The sequence below is a fragment of the Thunnus maccoyii genome, chromosome 8 (assembly GCF_910596095.1).
Source record: "Thunnus maccoyii chromosome 8, fThuMac1.1, whole genome shotgun sequence".
Lineage (NCBI taxonomy): Eukaryota > Metazoa > Chordata > Actinopteri > Scombriformes > Scombridae > Thunnus > Thunnus maccoyii.
In genome coordinates, this window is record NC_056540.1 from 154,168 (window position 1) to 179,702 (window position 25,535).

The 25,535-nt window shown below is 39.0% G+C and overlaps 1 protein-coding gene across 4 annotated transcripts in view; it reads right to left on the reverse strand.

The window, feature by feature from the left end:
- The window catches only part of csnk1a1 (casein kinase 1, alpha 1), a 52,283-nt gene that overhangs the window by 13,384 nt on the left and 13,364 nt on the right, over window positions 1-25,535 (reverse strand). Inside the window, exons 3-10 of one of the 4 annotated variants that reach the window (XM_042418329.1) lie at window positions 21,750-21,876; window positions 21,060-21,158; window positions 10,797-10,880; window positions 5,512-5,651; window positions 5,034-5,112; window positions 2,664-2,738; window positions 2,475-2,581; window positions 1,062-1,174 (exon numbers count right to left, since the gene is read on the reverse strand). In XM_042418329.1, coding sequence (XP_042274263.1) covers window positions 1,062-1,174; window positions 2,475-2,581; window positions 2,664-2,738; window positions 5,034-5,112; window positions 5,512-5,651; window positions 10,797-10,880; window positions 21,060-21,158; window positions 21,750-21,876 — 824 coding nt within the window. Of the gene's footprint in view, window positions 1-1,020; window positions 1,175-2,474; window positions 2,582-2,663; window positions 2,739-5,033; window positions 5,113-5,511; window positions 5,652-10,796; window positions 10,881-21,059; window positions 21,159-21,749; window positions 21,877-25,535 lie in introns of those variants that run through there. The other 3 variants (XM_042418326.1, XM_042418328.1, XM_042418330.1) reach the window with 3 other exon arrangements.

Below are 25,535 nucleotides of genomic sequence, written 5' to 3' on the forward strand. Positions count from 1 at the left end.
CTGGTTGTGTCTTAAACAGGATTTGTCACCCTGTTCAAAATAACAATGACCTCAAAGGATTTCCTGTTTAACTGTGAACGTGCTTGTAAAATATTTACTTTTTTTTTTTTTTTTTTTACATTTCATTCAGAAAATCATGTGTTTTGTTACATAGATTCTTAAAATCTCGATTCAAGTTGTCTCTTTTCTATTTAGCTGTCAGAACTTGTTTTTGAATTCTTTCTGAGTGCGACTGTGAAGTCGATTACACAACAGCTCTTACACAACCATTTTAGCACTGTTTTCCAATCTTTTTGTTTCCCATGTGAATGCACCATGGTAGAAAAGACTTCATGTTTGCCACTCAGGGAAGTGACCGTGGCAACTTCTGCATTCAGTGACATCACTTACATACCCTTTAGTCCACTCTGGAAAGACCAATATTGCTCTGGTTATTGTTCCTAATGAGCCACACCTGGTCTCCATCTTAACAACCAGGTGAAGATTATTAATGTCACAGTAAAATAGCACACGAAAACAAATGTTATGGAAGGAGAGATAAAAAATATGAAGATATTTTTAACATTATCTAGTTTAAAGAGGGAAGGCTGATGGAGACAGACTGCAGAAAATTCAGAGGTGTGTCATCAGAATGAGTTGGTCAGCATTAATACAGTGTCACAGTGAAGAGAGCCCATTGTCCAGCCCCAACAAAGGAATAGAATAGCATGGCAGCAAAGTTAGTAGTCAAATTGCCCAAGGACGTCTTTGCTTCTGCAAGACAGACCAATTGTATCAATTTGATTTAGGATTTTCTGTGCTTTTAGGGTGCCTCCTCAAACTGGTGTTTGGCTTCATCATTCCAACAAGAATAATTAGCTTTTTGGCTTTTGATTTCCAATTTGGTGTTTTTATTCTTTAAAAAAGGGGCACTGGGGTGTGGGTTGGGGAATAAAACAATAAGTAATAGTCCTAAATACAAAACTGAATGAATATATGAGCAATTGGCGTCTGTAAAAAACGTCGCTTGGCTGTTTGCTACTAACCTTTCATGTTAGGCTTGGGTTTGTCAGTTTGCTTGCCTGTGGGGGTTTGTGCCTGCTGGCCCTGGCCCCCGGAGGACGCCCCCTGCTGGGCTGCTTTCTGTTTCAGCATGGTCCAGTCAAATGTGTAGTCATACTGGTGGTTCAGAGTCCTAAAACACACAGAAACACATTATGGATTAAAGACGGACACAGGGACATGAACAGGAAAGAAGCAAGGAAAACAAAGGCAGAGGAAAAGAAGCACAAGAAGGAGAGAGGGAACAGTCAGACAGGAAGGAAGGGAAGGAAGGTTGAAAGAATAGTAGGAAGTAGGGTTGTAATGGTACATGTATTCGTCCAGCTGCTAAATATAATTTATGTTTGCCTTTGTTCTTTCAGGCAACTGCCTATCTTCGACTGTGTAAGGCTATATTCAGACCAAATCAGGTGGTGCAGCGTTCAGCCGCAGGGTCGAGTGGAGGTGTGGGGGGTTGAGGGCGTGTTTATTTGTGCTCTAGAACACAACCGCTGTGAAACAATCGGAAAATAACGTTTTATTGATCTGGTAGCTTTCTCGCTACCAGAGCTCCCTCTCTTCATTCACGCTCTAGCTTGCTTGACCACAGCTGCTCTCTTTCTCTCTCCCGCTGGTGCTCTCAGCTCTCTCTCTTTTTCTCTCATCTTTTTTAAGATGTGTCAAGAAGCTGACACGAGAAGAGAAATGTCCTCCCCTCCTCCTAGTAGTGTCTTTGTGCTCCCTCATGGCAGAGTTTAAAGCTCTGATCAGTCTGATCTCCAGCTGTGATTGGCCACTGCAGCCTACAGCCGTGGTGACGTCAGGTTGTGTTTCTCCAAAAGTTGACTCTTTCCAGCCGCAGCCCAGTGCGGCACCGCAGCGGCCAAAATGGCTGCAGACGAAACGCACTACCCCTATTTGAATGAATGGGAGGACTGGTGTCTTCACCCCACTGCCATATTTGGTCTGAATACAGCCTAATGATCAAACCAAGCTAATCAAAGGTCATGGTCAGTATTCAAAGTGTGACCAATCAGAGGAGTGGACTGTATTTTTCATTGTCGCCTCCAAAGTCTCAAAAGTCAACATAACGACCGAGCCTTAACCAGTTGCAAGCACAAAGGAAAGGTCGAGCTTGCAGCTCTGTGCTCACGGGACCGTATTTTTGTGCATGAAGAGCAGAAATGCTCTCTTGCAAGGATGCTTTTCTGCTCGCAGATACTGTTGTGTGCTCGCATAGCAGAAATGCTCACTCACAAGGATGGTTTTCCGCTCACAGATACTAACTTTGCGCTTGTATCATGTGCACATGCCTGGGGGAGGGTGGGGGCCATATTGCTTCAGATTTTATCGTGAGTGGTACAGATGATCTGAATCAGTGCTTATTTGAAACTAAGGTGTGAACATAAAACACATTATGTCCTTTGTCCCTAGATATGTGTATGTGTGTATACCTGAAGAGGATGCGGAACAGTTGGCGCAGGTACATGTAGTCTGGAGCCTCCTCAAAGCGCAAGCCACGGCAGTAGTTCAGATACATGGCAAACTCTGCTGGAAAACCCTAGAAACATGCATTCATATCGTAAGTTGTGTACGTGTAGTAAGATAACTTTCACCAGTGCCCATGTTGAACATGGTCTTACCTTACAGAGGACCTCAACAGGGGTGGACATCTTCTTCTCTGAGATCTTCTCATACTTTTGCTTCTTTGTGGCAGCCTGAACAACATAGATTACATTTACATATATAGATTAATAACATAGATTACAGCATTAATAATGCTACTATAAGCGTATGGCCTCTGAAACAATATACACACACACATATACATATGTAGATAGATAGACAGAAAAATAGATAGATGTTCCTATTAATTGTGGCTAAAATGGCAAGTAATGAGGTAAACGTATGTAGAAGTAATCTCTGTAAGTAGGAACGTCAGTTTCAGTTAATTTTGTTTGACAGACCGACATCCATTAACCGGTAACCTACCAGTTAATTTTTAGTTGTGACGTAGCTTTCGTTTTTGAGAGCTGTCCAGCAATAGGTGGTAAAAGCTTACATTAGCTTGACTTTAAGCTCATCCTTCTTCTCCTCAAAGTGTTTTTCAATGTGTTTAATCACAGTAGCTCTTGATCTTGATGGCATATGAATATAAATGATAAGAATATAAGGCGACCCTGATTATAAAATGACCACCTTTTCCAACAGCTGTTTTTGGAAAAATAAAGTTACTTTTTGAATATAACTCACATCATAGTATAGTTACATAATGTTACTCACATACTCTCTTGGAAGCGGTAAAAAATTATTTTCTCTGGTTAGCATTTATACGACTGCCTGTTTGTCTTTTTGAGATCCTTATCTGTCACAGTGGTATTTGGCAGCTTGACATGTTCCGTTTCTGCAGTAGAGATGTCCGAAGACACTGTGGACTCATTTTCACTTGTCATGAATGCATTTCCTCCGTGGCAGAAAAACACGTTACACGAGCCTTCAGAAACTCCTGCAGGTTTAACTGGACTAACACTTTAAGTGCTGACTGACTAACACACTCACTATAAACAGACTTTAAGACACTCGCTAGCCTATGCTACAAACAACCCATAGTGTAACACTCCATGTAGAAGTCAATTATACACGGTCCTTTCTCTATTCAAAAAGAATCTGATGTTGTGAACATGTAATTGTCTAGCTGTTAGCTGAGTGTGTACGCAAATTAACTTATAGACCAACATGCATAACCTGTCAAAAATATTCTCATCCGTTAACTGTTGACATTCCTATCTGTAAGCAAAAAGCACCAGCTTCAGACTGCTCTCAAGTATCGGTTTCCGATAGTTTTTTCTACTTTCAGCCCGAGCAGACGTTGGCTCTTGAGGTGCAATAAATGACATTCAGCCTCACTTGATGTCAGCAAACAACTATTTGCTATGTAAGGACATAGTGGAGTAATGGCGACCTGAGCAGTGAATGAAGTCACACTTCCTCTGTGTGTTGTTATCTGCCCTTCTCTGTTCTTTGTTTTGGTAGCTGGTCCCACCATGCATGAATGTTAGTGTGAATGCAAGTGTGTATGTGAGTCCCTCTGTGTCCTCCACATCCGTTTCCAAGATGGTGGCCGCGTCACAAACTTTCCCAAATTACAGCTAAACAGTACACTAAAAAATGCTTCTGAAAGTGTTTGAGGTCAGAAAAAGGCAATGCAACAGAATCTTGATCCATACTTAATTAGCACTGCCTAGTTTGACAGTTTGAGCTATCGATTCAAGGACCGCTTTAGTTGTTAGATGTAAGCACTGTAGTGCAACATCTTGTGGCTGAATGTTGTGTATTGCAACTTAAAAGGGATTTCTTTATATGGTCAGCTGCTCGACGCACAGTGCGCAAGTTCACTGCTCCGCTCCGCTAACATTATGGCATTTTTCCATTGTTTTAGGGGTAGCCACACCGAGCCATGACTTCTGCTTATACTATTCCTCCCTGCATTATTTCTAATTGATCCGCTGAACTAGGAGCTCCAAATATCTCCAGATGTTGTTGTGTCGCCCAGTTTTTAGCATTGCTAATGAAGCTCTGTTAATTGAGTGAGGAACATGTTTCATTTCTTGTAAATTCTTCACAATAAAGGTCTCCCTTTATTTAGTCATTTAAAAGCTTTTAATATGAAGCAGTGAAGCAGGATATGTTGGGTTTACATTGACGGTGACTTAACACGACTGATACGGCTGGCCCTCAGCAGGCTTATGGAAAGCTGGCCAATCAAAACAGAGTCAGCTCATCAGGAGCTAAGACTGCCCGTTAGAAGACAGACGCTTAACTTAGGGGCTCCATAAGACAAATAAGGAGTTTTTGATATGTGAATCATGTAATGCTAGTGGAGTCCCAGAATAAAAATATAGAGTTGGAAAATAGCATAAAAAGGTCCCCTTTAAAAAAAGCAACATGCAAAAAGACAATATAAAATATAGTTTAAGAACAGATATAGATGAAGGCAAGTTATATTTTCATACCTTTAATCCCTGCCATGGCAGACTGGTTCTGTTGAAGTACATCAGCACATAACCTAGTGACTCCATGTCATCACGGCGACTGGACAAACCAATAATGTCAGTTGTTAATTACAGAAGCGGGCCAACACTGCCTCTCCACATAATAAAAAATAATGTATAATAGATATTACATTTATTACTGTCATGGAAATTGAAAACTTTGAAAGGCTGGTTATACCTGTGTTTGCAAGACCAGGACAGGCTGCAACTTCAACATATTCATCTAAAAGTCAACTCAAGTCCTTCTTGGGTTGCTCTGCTCAACCCGAGAAACCAGCTCCCATGTTTTCAAATGCCAAGACCAAAACACATTTTACTCATTAGCTTCATTGTAGAAGCTAATAAGTAAAATGTGCTTACTTCTAAAAAGGCAAACTTGTTTTCTTTGAAAGTTATCTTTGAGAATAAAATATGTTTGTGTGTATGTATGTGCACAGACCTCTGTTCAATGCCCAGGTGTGCATTGATGGAGGCATAGCGTGCTGTGCCAGTCAGGTTCTTGTCTTCTCTGTAGGGGATGTGCTGTCGTGTTCGGTTGTCTCGGTACTTCTTCGCCAAACCAAAGTCAATAAGGAACAACTGATAGAGAAAGAGAGAACACATGATGGTTGTCTGTCAGTGACACCCCACAGAATAATGATAATTATCTAAAAGGTAAGTCAGAAATGACAACGCACAACATTACTTCAACATATTTTCTTAATTTTAAACTCTGAAAATTAGCTGACATCTGTTGGGTTTCATGAGTCCTGTGGTAAAACACAAATGTCAAAAAATATTACACTGGATTGAGGTCCTTGTGACAACATAAACATGCACAGGGATAAAGTGTCATATTAACAACTATGTCCCTAAAAAATTAAGTCTCTTCTGACTGTCCCAATGTAGCAACAGTCATCTTACATCACAGTAAAACTAACCAACGTCCAGATGTGTTCTGTGGAAGCTGTATCAGACACATATTTACCTTCACTGTATTATTGTACAATATGATATGCAGAGTTTTCCTTTTATACGTAAGGCACCTTCTAAGATATAAAAAACAACAAAAAAAAGTAAAACAAATTAAAGTTTCATTATTCTATTAATAACACTATGTTGTTGTCATTAGGCTGTGAGAACACAGTCTACACTTGCCATACTCAAATACCCTTTTTAAATGATACAATATTTTTGCATATAACAGATTCTGCAGTGGATTAGAGTTATCACTGTGCTGATCCATTGTATGATTGACTAAGATTGCTCAGTTTGGCATTCAACACAACATCAAGTTGCCCAGTTTCACTTTCCAATAATGTATTCAGTGGCTTACTTGAGACTAATTAAGCGTCTGCTTTCCTAAACCTATGCTGTTCATCACTTTGCCCTTTTGTTGACAATTATGCCACTGAGATTAACTTTGAGAAGTTGTGTTACACAGGTATCTGTTGCAGAGTCAGATTTTTCCCCCTACCAAATAATGGTGGCATCATCTGTAATTCTTAATGATTCAGAAGATAAAGCACAGTAAAAATCCAAGGTATGTATACTCAGTGACCATGCACAAGTTGAAAACTTCACCAACAAGCAGACCAAAAGACACACTAAAACTAGACCATCACAAACTCACCATGCCTATGTGCTGACTGCTTATCTGAACAACAGCCAACCAGGAAAGTCTGGGTTTCTAGGCCAAAAATAGCAATAATATGGATTCTGAAACCAAAAGCAAGTGTATCCAATTCAGCAGAAAAGAGTTCAACAGGGTGCAAAATGACAGGCAGATGGCTCTGCATTCATGTTCTTCTGTCTCTCCTCCAGCTGTATACTTTCTCAATAGTAAAGACAAGCCCTGTGGGCAAACCATCCATGGTCAGTGTTTGCCAGAGTAGTAAAAAGCAACATTTTACTGGTGTAATTTAAGTCCTGAGAATGCACCTATGTAGTGGGAGTCTGTCAGTTCAACCAGTTCAAACTCAGTTTAAGATTAATCAACACACCATATTCCATGTTTTATGCTACTAAAACTGCTTAAAAAACAAACAAAAAAAACTGTGTGGTACAATGTCATGTCAACAAGATCTCTAGAACTGGTACATTTAGTGATTGTTTTCATCATCTTTTACCTGATTAAAGCCACAGGAAGGTAATGTCTCATAAAAGTAATCTGTCACACAAACGTCTGCCATGTTGTCAGTACATATAAGTGGTATAGATAACAAAATATGTCCTACATTAAGGTCCTTTAATAAAAGAACAGTTAATTTACAACCTTAACATGTACTTGAAAGGGAACACGAACTGAAGTGAAAAGGAAGTCGATAAGTCCCCCAACACCAAACTATGCATTCTCACAAAGAAACCCCATTGAAAAACTACCACCACTATGAAAAACTTGACATCATAAAGCAACTTTACACAATAGATGGAAATTCCATATCCATATACACTATAACATGATAAGGACCAAATGTGACCGTACCAGACAATATGGACAATCAACTTACACATAATGTGTCTTGAAATTATGGTACATTTATGAAAGCAGCATTTGTGAGATTTTAGGTGCACCTCCTCCATAGTACACCTTAAGCATATCATTATACTCATCAGTCCATTATCATTTCAAATTAATCGTTAATTATGCTAGCTGGTTCAGGAAAATGTTTACCTGTCTGAATTTTAAATGAGACACTTGCAGCTAGTTCAAAGCCCTGAAGGGAGTTAAGCTTTCTAGTTTGTATAAATTAAGATGTCTAAGATGTCTTGAAAGTGCTGCCAATGGTTACCTTAATTTGCACAATTTCACCAACAAATCATGCACCACACCAGTAAATTTCAAACAAAAACAAATTAAAAAGCAGAAAATCCAGTTAAAACTTTACAGATTGAAAAAATTTAGTAAGACAGAATCCAAACAGAAACTTATCAATCCATGTTTGGGAGGGAGAAGCAGCCGTAGCCAGTGTCAAAGGCTAATTCCTACCTTCCTTGTGATATGTGATATTTACATTGGCCTGACATACCCTATTATGGTAGGGTATGTCGCAGAACCATCACCAAAGTTTAACATTCCATTTAAATTGAACTTTTTTTGTAATAAACAGGCCGCTACTGAGCATTTTCACATGAAGCATACTGGTGCCTTGGTTTAGGTGGGTTGATTGTGGATTGAAGAAAATAGACAAACTGTTTTTTCACATAGGAAAGTGACAGCTTCAAAGTAGTTAAGCTTCTTCTCTTTGCAAGACTGCTTTCATCTTTAGACTTGGCCGAAATTATTGGTACCCTTCCATTTTATTTAAATAATGCACCATTAATCCTGAGCAGTGTTGAAATTAAAAGATCTTTTCTTATCAGTGTGTGTCTATGTTTGGTTTGCAGTGGAACAAAACAAAAAAAAGTTGTGAAAATAACTGAATTTATGCTTCTTCTACAAAGACATTCTAAAATAGCCTGGACAAAATTATTGGTACCCTTGAGAAGTTGTAAGAAATAATTGATTTGTAATGATACTTAAGCAGACTATTATGTTTTAATTAATATCACAAGTGTTTTCAATATTATAATCAATCATGCAGCCAGTTTAAAAGGACAAAGTCACTCTGCTGTTTTGTACCACTGTGTGCATTACACTGAACATGGAAAACAGAAGAAGTAGTGAGTGGTCTGAAGAGATTAGAAAAAAGGTAATGGGCAAGCACGGTCAACGTAAAGGTTACAAAACCATCTCCAAAGAGCTTGACGTTCCTCTGGCCACTGTTGCCAATATTATTAATAAGATTAAGGCCCATGGAACTGCCTTAATCTCTATATGTGGTTGCAGGAGGAAAATTGGCCCAAAATTGAACAGAAGGGTTGCTCAAATGGTCGAGAAAGAACCAAGGAAAACCTCAATACAGATCCAAGCTGATCTTCAAGTTCAAGGTACAATAGTTTCGAGTCGCACCATCCATTGCTCTCTAAATGAAAAAGGGCTCCATGGTAGAAGACCCAGGAAGACCCCACTTCCAGGAGGAAGACACAAAAAGCCAGACTGGACTTTGCCAAAATGTATGTTTACAAGCCACAGTCCTTCTGGGAGAAAGTGCTTTTAGACAGATGAAACAAAATAAGATTATAAAAGATTTTTGTAAATCACACCAACCCTATGTTTACAGAAGAAAAAAGTGAAGCCTTCAAAGAAAAGAACTCCATGCCTACCATGAAACATGGAGGAGGCTCAGTGATGTTTTGGCATTACCTTGCTGACTCAGGCACTAGGTGCCTTGAATCTATGCAGGGTACAATGAAATCAGAACACAGCCCAGTGTCAGAAAGCTGTGTCTTAGTCGCAGGTCATGGATCTTCCAGCAGGATAATGACCCCAAACAACATCAAAAAGCACCCAAGAGTGGATGATCTGTGGAAAGAGCTGAAACTTGCAATTGGGTGATGGCACCCATCAAACCTGAGAGAACTGGAGCAGTTTGCTCAAGAAGAGTTGGCTGAACTATCAGTGGAGAAGTGTAGAAACCTTATTTAGAGTTACAGAAAGCGCTTGATTGCAGTTACTGCCTCCAAAGGATGTGCTACAAACATTAAGTTAAGGGTACCAATATTTTTAGTCATGCCATTTATTTGTTTTATCATTTGGAATAGTAAGTTAAGTTGTAAATCAAAAGCAAAGTTTCAGTTATATTCAATGTGAAATAAAGAATGATGGATACCATATACTTCTGTCAATCTCAACTTAATATAGAGAAAATTGACACTTTTTTTTTAAAAAAAAAAAAGGTGGACGAATACCAATATTTTCAGCCATGTTTGTATGTAATGGCTGTGACTCACCCACTTAAAAATCATTTGAATTTGAAGCATCATATTCACAAGCTGGACACACATTTTACACAAACAACCAGGTTTAAATTAGTTTGAATATTATTGGCCTGAGTCCTTTTACTGGCTTGTATGTGACAAGCTTGCTTGGCATTTTAAAAATAAATATTAGTGACTGATTGTTTACTTTGTAATATTACCAAACATTTTATCAATAGCTTGATTTTTTCTAATATGCATCTTTCAGCTCAGTTGGGACTTCATGAAAGAATAGAAGGTTTGCAATTATTAATATTACAATAAGGTTCCAGAAGCTGCTTCTATGTTTAATCACAGCTTCTGCCTCCTCATTCTCAGCACAATAGCTTTTCTGTCCTTTCACATGCTGCTTTTGCATTTATCAGTACAATTGCTAAGAAAAGTCAGTTCTGGGTGACATTTTATTAAGTCTTAGCCAGCAAGCCTGCCATCTAACAATATAGGATCATATTAAATCAGGTTCAATACTACCTTAACCCTGAGATCAGGTTTGATTTTGGCTCAATATAAATTACTACAGAAAGAATCCTTGCATTCCACTTAGACGAATGCTTTCACTACTAATAGGCCAAACATCACATGAAAGAGACCGGAACTGGCCTTTAACATAGGTAAGAGGCCATCTGAGCCAGGATAAGAGGGGCTGGGACCCCTTGTTTCAACAAATAGGAACAATAGCTACTCCCTATGCAATGCTAATGGAAAGTTTGCTTTCCTCTCCCACTATAATGAAGTGCACACTTGGTGGAGGAGTACATATATTGGGTATTATGAATGCAAGATGGGTGCTGGTGGTCTGATTCACTATAAACCTGTGTAGTTAGGTATGATTGCAAAGCGACAACTGCTGTTGTGAGGCAGCTGGTGTTGTGGTAAAGGTCACACCTGGTTTAATCCTGAGAAAGATGGGTCCTGAGAAGAGCTAACAGCCAAGCTTCTTTTCCTCTTCCCCACTGACGAGTCTAAACACTAGGGCAGACAGTAGAGGGGCAGGGGTCAAAATCACACAGCCTCTATCCACCTTCAGTCACAGTTAGCATGAGTACAACAGGCACTTCTGGTTGCACCCACATGGTTTGCTCCCTTTGATACAACTAACAGAGTCCTGTACAGCTAGGATAGGCACCTCCTTCTGTACATCCAAGGCTGGACCTACACAGGCAAAGAAATCCACTTTAAATCTTTGTGGTACAGATATGATCATTCTGGCCATCAGTCTAGAAGAAACCACAAGACTGTGATTTTCTTCTGTCAGGACAACCATGGAAAGATCAACCCTGTACAACAAGAAGCCAAAAGTGTCTATGGAAACGTAGAGATGTTGAAACTTCAATATCATGTCTGACAGTGACAATGAAGGCCAGTGCAGACAGGCAACACCACGGCTCAGAAAAGACCTTGGGGAGAGGGGGATTGGGGCAGCAGATGGTAGAGAGACCAAGGTTGTCCCTTTTCCACTAGAAAAACAAAGAATGCATATAGAGTATCTGCTAACAAAGAAGGCTGTAACACACTCCTGGCATAAAGTTAGTTGTGAAATAATGTGGTTGTTTATTGCAGAGCTCATTAGCATTTTAGAAACCAACAAATTAAAAATTTACAAACATTCTTGTACTGGAGCAAAACCACAAGTACTTGTGAAATTACATCATGGACAACCCAAACAACGGCAGTCCCAACTTCCCGACAATGTATCACTAAATATACATGCTCCTTTTCCACAGAGCACCCCAAAATCTAAAACATGGATGGATCTATTGAGACCTCTTTTACTAAGTAAGCACACAAGACCAGCTGAGCTCAATCCTAACCCAAGTCAGAGAGTTACAATTGTAGTATGTATGGATAGTCTGGTAAAATCCAAGAGTAAAGAAAGCATATGAGACAGCATGGGCTGACCAACAATATATTTTTAAAGCAAGAATTCACAAAAATTCACCTTATCTCATTAAAAATCAAGGGCAGGCTTCAACTATAACATGTGAGCAAGTGCCTGCTAAGCATACATTTTAAAGCATTATACAGTTCAGAAGCAACACTAAGATAGTGAACAGCATCATTTAACTCTAAACACATCAATGTCAACCCTAGTACTTATCAGGTCCTGATGTCAGTTAGGGGTGTAAAGATATATTGTTGCACAATATTTAACAAGAAGTGATGATGCGCATATTGCACACACTCAAAAGTGAATTGCAGTATACAACAGATAAGGTGTTTGGAGAGTGCTAGTCCAACAAAGTTTTTTATCTTCATAAGGACATTCTTATCTGGGCATTTTTTATTCCAGTTTAATTTGATAAGGATTTACTTATATTAAAATTTATAATGGAAAGTCTATGGGAGCAATGTTTGAAAGTTCATATCTCCAAAACTGAAAGTGCTTAAGTGTTCAAACTTAATGGACAGGTGTCCCATGTGAAAATGCTTAAAATATAATAAAATGGGACCAACAGCGCCACCATGTGGTCAGTTACTAAGTGTTTTATGTTTTGGCTGGCCCCACCTTGTGGCCATTAGTGAAACACCACCATACTACTTATTAAGTACCATATATCTTTAATAATATTCTATGGTAACAAATTCAGCAAAGTTGAATTGATGGGGATGTCGAACAAGTCTGTAGTAGTGAAGACAATTTCACCTGCAGGTGGTGCTACAAAATTTTAAAAAATTGCTGTTGCAGTGGCAGCAGCAGCTGGCAGCTCTCACACGCAATTTCTTCAGAAATTGCAGAATTTCCTAGTTAGTATTTCAATTTGTCATTGACTTGTGTTTCATGCAACTTCTCATATGTGGTAGTGTTTATCGTGTTGTGAGTAACTATGTGTGTGTGTGTAATTAATATATATACATATACGCGCACGCACACACACACATACATACACACAGTGCATTCAGAAAGTATTCACACCCCTTCACATTTTATGTTGCAGCCTCATGCTAGAATCGTTTAAATTCATTTTTTCCCTTCATCAATCTACACACAATACCCCATTAATGACAAGGTGAAGAGAGAATGTTAAGACATTTTTGCAAATTTTTAAAAAAGGAAAAAATGAAATATCACATTGACAGAAGTATTCAGACCATTTACTCAGTACTTACTTGAAGCACCTTTGGCAGTGGTTACAGCCTTGAGTATTCCTGGTTATGGCGCAACAAGCTTTGCACACCTGGATTTAGGAATTTTCTGCCATTCTTCTCTGCAGATCCTCTCAAGCTCTGTCAGGCTGAATGGGGACCATCGGTGGACAGCCATTTTCAGGTCTCTCCAGAGATGCTTGATCAGGTTCAAGTCAGGGCTCTGGCTGGGCCACTCAAGGAGATTGACAGAGTTGTTCCTAAGCCACTCCTGCATTGTCTTGGCTGTGCAGGGTCATTGTCCTGTTGGAAGGTGAACCTTCGGCCCAGTCTGAGGCACTGTGCACTTTGGATCACGTTTTCATTAAGGATATCTATGTACTTTGCTCCGTTCAGCTTTCCCTCAACCCTGACCAGTCCCCCAATCCCTGCCGCTGAAAAATAACCCCACAGCATGATCCGGCCACCACCATGCTTCACTGTTGGGATGGTGTTGGGCAGGTGATGAGGGGTGCCGGGTTTCCTCCGAACATGACACTTAGAACTGAGGCCAAACAGTTCAATCTTGGTGTCATCAAACCAGACTGTGAGAATCTTGTTTCTCACAGACTGAGAGTGCTTTAAGTGCTTTTTTGCAAACTCAAAGTGAGCTTTCCACTGAGGGGAGGCTTCTGTCTGGCCACCCTGCAATAAAGCCCAGATCGGTGGAGTGTTGCAGTGACGGTTGTCCTTCTGGTAGTTTCTCCTATCTCCACAGAGGATTTCTGGAGCTCAGCCAGAGTGACCATCAGGTTCTTGGTCACCTCTGTTATCAAGGCCCTTGTCCTGGGCGGCCAGCTCTAGGAAGACTCTTGGTTGTTCCAAACTTCTTCCATTTAAGGATTATGGAGACCACTGCACTCTTGGTAACCTTCCATGCAGCAGAATTTTTTTGTAGCCTTCCCCAGATCTCTGCCTCGATATGCATTGTCAGATGTGAAACCTTATATAGACAGGTGTGTTCCTTTCCAAATCATGCCCAATCAATTGAATTTACCACTGGTGGACTGCAATCAAGATGTAGATACATCTCAAAGATGATCAAGAGAAATGGAAGGCACCTGAGCTAAATTTCAAGTGTCATAGCAAGGGGTCTGAATACTTATGTCATTGTAATATTTCAGTTTTTCATTTTTAATTAATTTGCAAATAAAATTTTGTTTTCACTGTCATTATGGGGTATTGAGTGTAGCTTGATGAGGGAAAAAATGAATTTAAATGATTTTAGCATGAGGCTGCAACATAAAAAAAATGAAGAAATGAAGGGGTCTGAATACTTTCTGAACTGTATATACACACACTTTCTTACAACACAACACTACCACATGAGAATATTTTTTTTCATTCTCATAAAAACTCAACACTATTAATAATGTTTCTTTCTTCAATATAGCCTCCTAACCCTCCTCCCAGTTACAGCACTAACTAGCGCAACTGCAAAGCAGTCCCCCCACACTTAACTCCTTTTAACAGCCAACATGACTCATGTTTTAATGCTGTTGTTCATCATCTGTGCTGTGAAAACATCAGATTTCCACACAGAGAAATAAAAAGTGGGCAACTTGGTATTAGTTCAGTTACAAAATCTTCCACCACATAGCATCTCTCTTGCCTGGCTGCTGACAACACTGTCAGGTGAGAGTCAATCACACTGAATGGTAGAGGAGGTTGTGCCAGCGTCTGGTTTAAAAGTAGTTTAGCAGACTTTCCTAACATTCAACACTGGAGCTAAGAGCGTCAGGGTTGAAGAAGGAAACAGTAACTCTGCATCGCGCTATCCTAAAGAGAAAAAAAAGGCAGTGATTCGACTGACAAAATGCCAGTCGACTCAGGGGTTTCTCGACTGATGCATTTAACCATCAAAGTTTAGGGGCCATAAAATTGAGTCTATCAATCGAACCATGAATTGACTGTACTGTTACATCCCTTGTACTGGTAAAACACTGCTTCTTTGTGCTCATCCCTGCACAGCACTCCATGTAAATCCTGGAAAATATCTGAACACACTGTATGACATGCTTCCAACACGCTCATAGTCATATTCTTTTTCTTCATCCAAGAACAATCATGTACATTTGCTTCATACACAACTAAACCATACCCAACAGTTTTGCTCCTTCTGCATTTAGTACTCACACAGCAAACATGTTTTGCCACAAAACAAGCACCGCATTTGGCTTAAATTCCTTCAATATGCACAGACACCATGGCCTACAACTGCCTAACACTGACATTTGATAGTGGGAAACATATCCTCATACTCTTTGTTTCTGCAGTCAAACTGGTTTTACAATAACCAGAGATGTCTCGAATCAGGGCCAATCAAGCCACAGTTTAATGGATCATATCAGCTAAAATAAATCTGAAATACAATCTCATCACTGTACTCGTTTGTCCACCTCAGCGTGCTACTGATGCAGCACTGCTCTCCCTTACAACAGTATACAGCACCAGCATTTTTCAGTATTTATTTTTAGTGAAAATTAGCAGTGTTTCTCCTATAATTGTACAGGCCTGGCAGGCCGCCAGGCCAACGAAAACCCTCACCAGGCCAAAAAATGTTTTTCTTCAATGCAAATAATAACGCCAAATATCTATTAATTCAGAAATCAATAGTGTTTGAGAGCCTCTGAGCAGCACTGTTCTGAAACATGAGTTAACCTCTGTGGCGTTGCCTAGGAAACTCTTGGTCGCGTGGCTCCTTTTAAGGAATAAGGCAGTGTCTACTTTGTGTGTAGTGTGAGAGGTTACATGAGAAAGCCAGCGGCAGGAAAGTGACGGTGAATGCGAGCAGAGCAGAGGAGGAAACACTGGTTGGGGTGCATGGCTGAAACATTACTTGGGCACCAAGTTCTGACACCGAGGTTGGTGAAATACACTTATTCGCTCTGCTCTCATTCTTATTACCAAAGAATGGTAGTGTACAAGACATTTAGGTAGCAACTTGGTCATTTTTTATGCCAGAGATCGTTTGTGGGGGAAGATACTCTACTCTGTAACACCATTTTGCAAATCCCAAGTGGACTGAATGTTTTTGGAGTCCCAGCAACTCCAACAGAGTGAGAAGTCTTCTCTCCAACTAATCGCTTCACGTCAATTTCAGGAGTCCTATTCTCCCAGTTTCATTAGTATATCTATAATTTTATCCAATCAATTTTGGGTTTTTTTGAGCCAGGGCCTTCTGTATTTGGAATAAGTAGTTTGTGTAAAAAAAAAAAGTGTTATTTCAATGTGTCAGATATACATTTTAATAAATGTTTTATCAGATCAAACTTGGTATCAGCAGGTACTAAATATTAAAGTGACTGATCGGGACATCCCTTACAATAATGTTGTTCATTCTTTGTTTCAAGAAATTGCAATTCATGTCTAATACAGTGACACAAATTCTTTCATTTGGCATGGACATTAATAAATAAATATAGCAGAGAACTTAACCCCACATTACAGTTCTTTTGTAATGACTGGCTTATCTTGTTGAGAGATTATATACAACGTAACGTACATCATGGTAAGTTTGAGATATCTCTGACATACCATAAATTTTGTCCCCATTTAAATTGGAGCAGACAGATATTGTCCATTCTCTAGTACACAGTGAATAAACCTATCACCAAGAGCCCTGAAACACCAAGCCGAGCTCAAAAAACTTCCAACGATGGCTGATTCATCAAATGAATTGCATTGCCTTAAGCCTTCTGTTAACAGTTTCACTTCAACACACTGCAAAGACCCAGACCAACAGCCAGCTGATAGCCAACACGCATGAACATTATGTATGTCAGTGGAAGAGGATAACTGCTTAGTATTCTGGATGTGCAGTACAAAAAAGAAAACTGAAAGATCAAGCATTATGACATCTTGTTTAAACTTGCACAGTGGTAGTTTGGATTTGCTTAAAGATGGACTTATGATTGGATTCAATCAGATAAAGATTGTTAAAAAAAAAGTGTTAAAACATGTTAAAAAAATTCATAATATATTCTGCTGTTTACTGTAACATGACTCATCTGTTAAATTCATAATTTTGCTAAGATGTTTCCCATTGATTTTGGAATGAAACAATTCTCATAAAAACAATTCCATTAAAATAATGCTGTTATATTTGATATTCTCCATATTAGCCTGAACCCTTATTGTCTGCAGTGTTGTATATGTCTGCAACAAAACAAACAGAGTTAGACTGAACTGTCTGGGACGAAGGGTTGGCTGCAGCAAAGTGATCAACTCGTACTGTCGATAAGCAGGAAACATCAATGGAGGTTGGGCTGCACACCTGCTGTGCAGCAGAGTACAGATTCTTTTGGAAGTTGGTCAAATATACATCCCATGCTTTAACTTAACCAAATGTTGCCTGTCTGCAAAGGCTCAAAATAATAGGTACAGAATATTCAATTTTAATTTCAGGCAACTTAAATATACACACTGATCATATGCAAACAAATTATATCACAAGGAGCACTTTTTTTCTTGTGTGGGTGGCCAGGAAATCTGCATCAAGGTCAAGCATGCAGAATCAGTTCTTCAGAAAAATTCCAGTACACAGAAACTGGGCTACACCGCAATGCAATATTTTAGTTACATCAACAATTATCCTTACAATAAAGAGGGAATCACATAACTTATGTAAACAAATGTTAACTAGGTCTTAATTTGATCAGTTTGGCCTTCATTCGTTTTATTTCCTACAAATCGTCTCAGTGATAACACTTGTATTGTGTGATGCACTACATTGAAAAACAAGATTTGTGATCACAAAGTCACCAGTGAATTACATCAGATTTTTTTAAAAAGGAGATTTTATCTTTTCCTTTTGTTTCGGCATATCCTTGTGGATGGGCAAGTTTTAAGAGAACAATCTGATAAAACTTCTCACTTTTATCAGCAGTAGTGTGGAGTGGGTGTGAAGGGATGCTTTAAAAACGGTCAGTTCACTCAAATTACACAAACATATTCTCTCAACTTACTCTTTCTTCAGTTGACTCATAAATTCGTTTTTGAGTGTTACTTTTCAAACCTAAAAAAAATTCATTAACAAGTGAAAAATGAACGATAATTGATGCTGAGGAACGAACATTCACTTAAATTAAAAGTGTGGGCCCACTTTGGATTTAACAATACAAACAGGCCAAACAAACCTAAAAAAGTCTATAGTCTGTAAGATCTGTGTCATGAAAGTCTGGTGTATGGGCAACACACGGAAAATGTACATCTACCATGTGTATCACTATCCATAACATGGAAAGAACAGCTAATACCAAAACAACTCTATGTCAGCCTATACTATAATGTGCAAAGGGAAGCTGCCTTTATGTCTCAAAAGGTACTGTGAGCCTTCTGCTCTGCTGCACCACACTTGTTGAACAGCCTTCCTAACCATCTGAGGGCAGCACAGACCCTAGACTCTTCTAAATAATGCCTAAAAACCTTTCTATTCAGGAAGGCATTTTCATCTTAACTCTTACTACTATTTTCTTTATCCTTTGACAGCTGCTTGTTAAAATAGGCCAAGAGGACACTTAACATTGTTTCTCCTCAGTCTTCCTATACTCTATGAAAACATGCTTTAGGAAAAAAAATGTGATTGTTCCTTGCCTTTCGAAATTGTCTAATTCAAAATGCAGGGTATTGTGCTGTGCGATTTGCTGCATATCACAGAATTGCCTGGGATGTTTGGTATTTTATGGTCTACTACACTGTGTGTAGCCTACATTTTACATGAGATTTAAAGGGATAGTTTGTATATTTTGAAGTGAGGTTGTATGAGGTAGTTATCCATAATCCATGTATTACCTGCAGTAGATTTGAATTGGCACACTCCTAGTTTGGAGAAGCAGACAAGGGTACCGGCACAGAAGCTAAGCAATGTACTGCTGCGGACACGGCCAGCAGTAAAACATATTTGAGCCAAAAAATCAGTTTAAGTGTATGCTATATTAAGAATACTTTCACCACTTTACCATGCTGTCAGCCCTTTCCTTTCCCATATTACGCCGCAGATCTGTTCTGCAGTGTAATAAAGTGCACAGCACGTGTAGAATATGGAAGTTCTACGTTAGAGAAGATGTAGGGCCAAAGGAAAGTGCTGTCTGACGGCATGGTAAAGCAGTGAAAATATTCTAAATATAGCATACACCCTAAACAGATATTGATTTTTTTTTTTTTTTTAATTTTTTAAGGTGGGCCTTTATTTAGGTGGCTAAAATACATTCTGCTGCCAGCTCTGTCCACAGCAGTACGGTGCTTATCTTTCATGCTTAGCTTAGCTTCTTGTCTGCTTCTCCAAACTGGGAGCATGCTGACCCTAATCTATCTGCAGGTAATATACTCACTACCTCATACAACTCCACTTCAAAAAATACAAACTCTCTCTTTAATTTTCGCATCTTGCACCAGTTTATAATGACAGCGCTATTGTCATTATTGTTTATCTACTGTAATCAATTATAGAATTAAAAATGCCATCATGTTTATTTGCTGTTCTGCCAATAACTGCCTAACCAGATGTCTTGTAATTGTCATGTGCATCTGTTCCTAAGAATTGCATGCAGGTCAGCATAAACACTTAGATATGATAGATTTCAGAGATTATTAAAATTATAAAACCGAAATAGTAATGAAACTTATGGGGAAAAACATGGGAACTTTTTTTTTTTTAAGTCATAATATGTTTTTACATAATATGTATTGATCAATACTGATACTAAATGATATAGACACTGATAATGCCGATTTTAGTTTTACATAAAAGATACATTTTGATTGCTTTGTACCTTTCTATATAAGTTTGGAAATAAGACTTCAACCTGGGCAGTGCAGTCTTAAAAAAGATTATCTTTCATAGAGTTTCCACCATGAATACAGCACTTTTTCAGATCTCCCCCACTGCATAGGGGTATAACGGTACGTGAATTTGTCCCGAACTGTCATGGTACGGACGATATGGTTAAGTGCATGAAGTTGTACAAAGAATACACTCCGTGACCTCAACAATTACTGTCAAAATAGTTTAATGATCCACTTACTCTGACATGCCGAACAATAATTCTAGAGCGCGAGTTCCACCCGGAACGTTTTGGCAGCACACCACTTAGCTGTAGCACGCTCATGAAAGTATGCTAACCAGCTTACCCAAGGTAGCCTGGTCACCCTGGTTACCCTGTAGCCAGAATGACAAACGAGAGACCCATAACTCTGACCGAGTGCAACACTATTATTAAAATATTCTCAGTTATGTCATCATTAGATTATTAATACTGTTACTGTGGTGGAGGTAGCTTCAACTACTTCATATACAGTTAGACCATAAATCAGCATAAAAAAGCTGTCAGTAGGTGTCCCGGCTCCTTGCAAGAGGAGAAAGATTGTTTTCTTTTTCCACCACAGCACAACTAAACTGCTTCATAGTTCCAGCCAATGAGCCAGTGTTGGATGTTTACAGTTTTCAAAATCAAGGACCAAAATATTATTTTCTATCTTTCTTTTTTTTCTGCTATAACCAAAATCGTACCGAACCGTGACCCCAAAACCGAAGTACATACCGAACCATGAATGTTGTGTACCGTTACACCCCTACCACTGTTCTTAAAGCTATTACATGTTTAAGGATACTAACAGCAGATTGTACAGGTTGTGACCTCACTTCTTAGATTATTTTTCCATATAAAAAGGGACTAATCATAATTGGTGGCTGGAGGTGAAACCAGACAAAGCTGCCATTTGTCACAGGCACTAACATTGAGACATTTTATACGGTTTGCAGGCTTACAAAAATGTACTAAATACAAGTTTTTTTTCTGAGACAGCAGTTGTGGTGGGTCAAGTCACAGCTCTGAAAAAGTTCTGATGGAGGTAATAAGTATAAGTATGATATCATCATGGTAAGATCACCATTACTAAAGCTAAATCTGTAGATCAGCTAGGATTAACATGTCTACCATAACATACAGCTGTCAGACAACAGCTCTATATAGATCTTCAATTAATCTATACTTAAAATACAGATAGGACTTGTATGGGTCTTACCTTGTTACAGTGACGGCCGATGCCCATGAGAAAGTTGTCTGGTTTGATATCTCTGTGGATGAAGTTCTTTGTGTGTACATACTCAATTCTGCTGATCATCTGAGGATGAAAGAAAGGCACTGGTAAAATATTGACTTTTTTGTTTTTTTTTTTAAATCAGCCTCCTAATTTTCTACCATGACAATGACATACTGAAATGTGTTAACATTTTAATGAAAGTGGTTCCATGAAAACATCTTGCATACAAACAGCGTATCCTGTCCAGAGATGTAGGGGTGACATCAAATAGACAGGTTCACACTGACATTCACAAATTTGGGCAATTTCGTCAATAGGCCTTTTTCACTGCGGACATTTTGCCTTGTTAGAGATGAAAAAACATAGGTATTATCCCAGTTAGCCAAGCCAATAAACCAGTATACACAATAATACTGGAAAACTGTAATGTCTGTTATTAAAGTCTATTCACCAGACCTAAATGTCTTTGGCATGTGGGAGGATAATGGAGTACCTGCAGAATATCCGAGCAGAGATCATGCTTACTCTAAACAGACACCAACTAGCAGGTTGTAACCAAGAACTTCTTGCTGAGTGGTGGTACCACCCTGATACTTGTATCCATGTTCCTCAAGCATGGTCACTGCTTAAAAAAATGTATTAAAAAGGTGGATATGTGTATGGGTTAGCTACCTGGTCTGCAAGCATAAGGACCGTCTTCATGGTGAAGCGACGAGAGCAGAAGTTGAATAGGTCCTCCAGACTGGGCCCAAGCAGGTCCATGACTAGGACATTGTAGTCCTTCTCCTGGCCATACCATCTGGTGAGGCAACAGTGATATTATGAGGGTGGGTTTGTGGTCGACCTGAAGCACCCAGAGCACACTGTCTGAACCAACTTAACAGGTTGAACACAGATCTGACACAGCTCCACTTTCTAATGACAGGGTTAACATGCATTTATAAAGGAATTAGTGTTGTCAAAAGTACAGCTTTATTGATACATAAACACTATAAATATAGGGCTGCTTGATCATGGCAAAAATCATAATCACAATTATTTTGGTCAATATTAAAATCCCAATCATTTAACACAATTACTCATTGACTCGCAACAGAAATGCTTCCATTTTATTGAATTTATCAATCCACACAGACTCCAAGACACATGCAAGTGTCCTCTCAGCTCCCCAGAAGCTTCAGCTGACAGACGGATGCTTCTGTGGACAGAGGAGCTGAACACAGGTTGGAGTCGGTGTGGACTGAACGGCTAGAGCACGCTTAGGTGCCATGTCTCGCTTACTACCTAAAAGCAACAAATACAACAGCGTTTCCTCTAGGATTTTTTCAGCAGCTGCGAGTTGTGCGCATGCAGAGCCCACAATGCCAGGACCTATATTTGCAGGCAGTAGAATAACTTAAAACTACCTTAGAATTGTTCCAGATAGGTTTATTCATGTCCATCAAGTTAATTTACCAGGAGCTTTTGACAATAGAAGACCTTCTAATAAATGTAATAAATGTTAAAGAATGAAATGCCCCAACACAGAAAATGCACACCACTTTTAACTGAACATAGATATAGATAGAAAATATGAATGAACAACATTAGATAACAAAACACAATAACTGTCTCATAACACTACTGTCTCACTACACTGCACCACTACAACACTAAGCAGTCTCAGAGGCATAGGCTACATCACATTAACAAATTCTATTCAACAAATTGATACCACCCTAGGCTACACTCTTTACTAATAACAGTCACATTGTCATGGGCATTTTGAAATGTTGACTTTGTTTAACTTATTTCTGGTCCTTTTGTTATAATCCTACTGTCTTTGCTGTGCTATGTGTAGCCCATAGACTGTATAAAAATAAGTCGTAGCTGTAGTGTATCTGGTTTAACAGAATCGTGCTGGACAGGTGACCTCAAGCCGGAGTACATTATGCCACCAAAAGCTACTGTGACTAAACGCATTGTAAACAGCTGGAGATGAAGAAGGATGAGCTAAAAGTCAAGCTAACCAGGGCAGACAAGCTAGCTCAACCATCCACCAACTGCTGGAGAGCTCTCACAAACGAAAGCTACATCACAATTTTTCTTGAAAATTATTCAGTTACCAATTAATGGATTTCAGTCTATTAAAAGCAAAATTAACCAAAACTGGCATCCCTAACCTGTACCTTTGCCTCTATAACCTTTTTGCTTACACAGGTGCCATTGTTGGCCATTACATTTTTTGTAGTTCCCAGCTGCAATTGTTGCAAGCATTAATGGTGAAAGCAAGTTTTTTTCATTCATTGTAAGATTAGCTATTACCAGTGATTTGGTCATTATTTGTCCTCAGCGTTATCAGGCCTGAGAAATGTTATAGCCATTTAGGAAGAGACTGTGACACGTGTCAAACCCACGTAGACCATCTGTCTGATTGGGTCAACGTGCATAAGTCACATTGTAGTTTTCACTTAAACTAGATTTATTTAAGATATAATAGAGACTTTGTGAAAACAGAGACAGTCCAATTTCTGATTACAAAAAATGTTCAAAGTTAGCAAAGTGCATAATACTAATCGACAAATGCTCCAATTCAACTATTTGTACTTTTCATGATGCGTGACCCTAAAAATCTGAAAATCTGCGCTCTTAGCCCGCCAGCCGCTTACCAGTGAATCTGATAGGTCACTAAATATGGTGCAACATGGTGCAACAAGTACTTGAAAATTACAAGGCTACAAAAAGAAAGAGAGGCTTTCTACTTTTGTGGGAGCAACAATACTCCTAAGTAGAAAAGAGCGACTGTGTCTTGTACAGTTTGCTGGTTAACTCGCCAGCCGGTTAGCATGCTCACTGTGTGACTTTGACAGCAGCAGCCTCTGCAGGAGACACAGCTCTGTTTAAGTGTTAATCACCAAGGTTTATAAATGACAACATATACAGTTTAGTTAAAAAACAAAAAATGCCTGCTGCTGATCACCAGGAGCGTTTTATTATAAGAAAGCTGGCTCCAGCCAGCTCAAGATCTACCACAGATATCACTCCTTCAGTACAGATATTACAGTTGTTGCTCTTTCTCCGTTTGTTTAACTGCAGTTAATATAGGTTTAAACCTAGAGAAACTAACCTGAGGTTTAAGTCAGAGTGAACACAAATAAATGACATTATGTTCTTTCTCTCACTGTTCACTTAGTACATCTCTGCAGATCACTGAGATAAATGTTGATGTTAATGTTAATTTGTTTGAGATTATTATCAAGGTCTTCCATACTCCCTGAAATGTTATAAATTCTGTTCTTTTTTTATGTATTCCATACTATCTGGCTTTATACAAAATATAGAGAAACCTACATTTATACACCATTCATTTACTGATCCAATATGTGCCTAATTTTATATTTTGCATATTTGTGTAATATATCAACATTACATATCAATAACTAAAGGAAAACAACCAAATCTAAAGAAAACTTCACTGTTGTACATATTATGTATAATGATTATGGAAAAAAAGTTATATTCATTTTTTGGCTGCCAGACCAGTGAAAATATAAAAGGGGCCAGTAAAACTGATCTACTAGTCAAGTGGGCCAGTGGGGAAAAAATGCTATGTTGAACCCTGACAGTTGCATACACTTCACTGATAAGCCTTTGATTTACACCTAATTACATTGAATAAACACCAGATAAAAGTTTAAGATCCCCTCTGCACCTGATTTAAGAGATATACTCTGAAATATATTCTGCTTTGAAAAATGATTTGTCTGATATGTTTTATTCCACAAAAAAGTTAAATTACCAAGGTAAGGTCCTTAAAATGACATTTACTCTTTCTTCCCCATGAAAATCCATAATCTATGAATTTGCAAATATTTTTCATTTTAAAAGCTCAACTACTGACAGAAGATGTCTCCAAACCTGCGTTACTGTTGGTCTGAAAGGGCAATGAACTAACACTTTTAAAAAGGTGCATTACAGCATGTACACAGCCAGTGTTTTTTCAAATTCAACATTAGGCGTGGTTTATTGAATAGGGTTGACTCAGTGTGAAAAAATGCAACTAGGAAAATACAGAAACTATTGCAGGAGGTGACTGTATAAAGGTAAACCAGGTTATAGATGAGTGAAGGCGGGGCAGCAGTACCAGCAGGTTGGACAGGTTTTAACAAGACTTGGCTGCAGCATGAAACAAAAGCCCCTTTTACACAGCCCGTTCAAGATGGGAATACCGAGCCCTTCATCTGCCTTGCTGTTCTGTATAAAAAAAGTACGGACATGGGGTGGGGGGGCAGAGTTGATCCGCCAATAAGCTGGCCACAGAGGTAGTCACAGAGCTGGATCAACTGTTTGTGTAAAAGGGACAGCCGGCACGGCAGGACACGAAGCTGATGCTGTGGTGTTAGCAGGGTTGAGCGGAGGTGTGTTGGGATGTGGGCGTGTTTGTGCTTTGGAACGTAACCGCTGTGAAACAATCAGAAA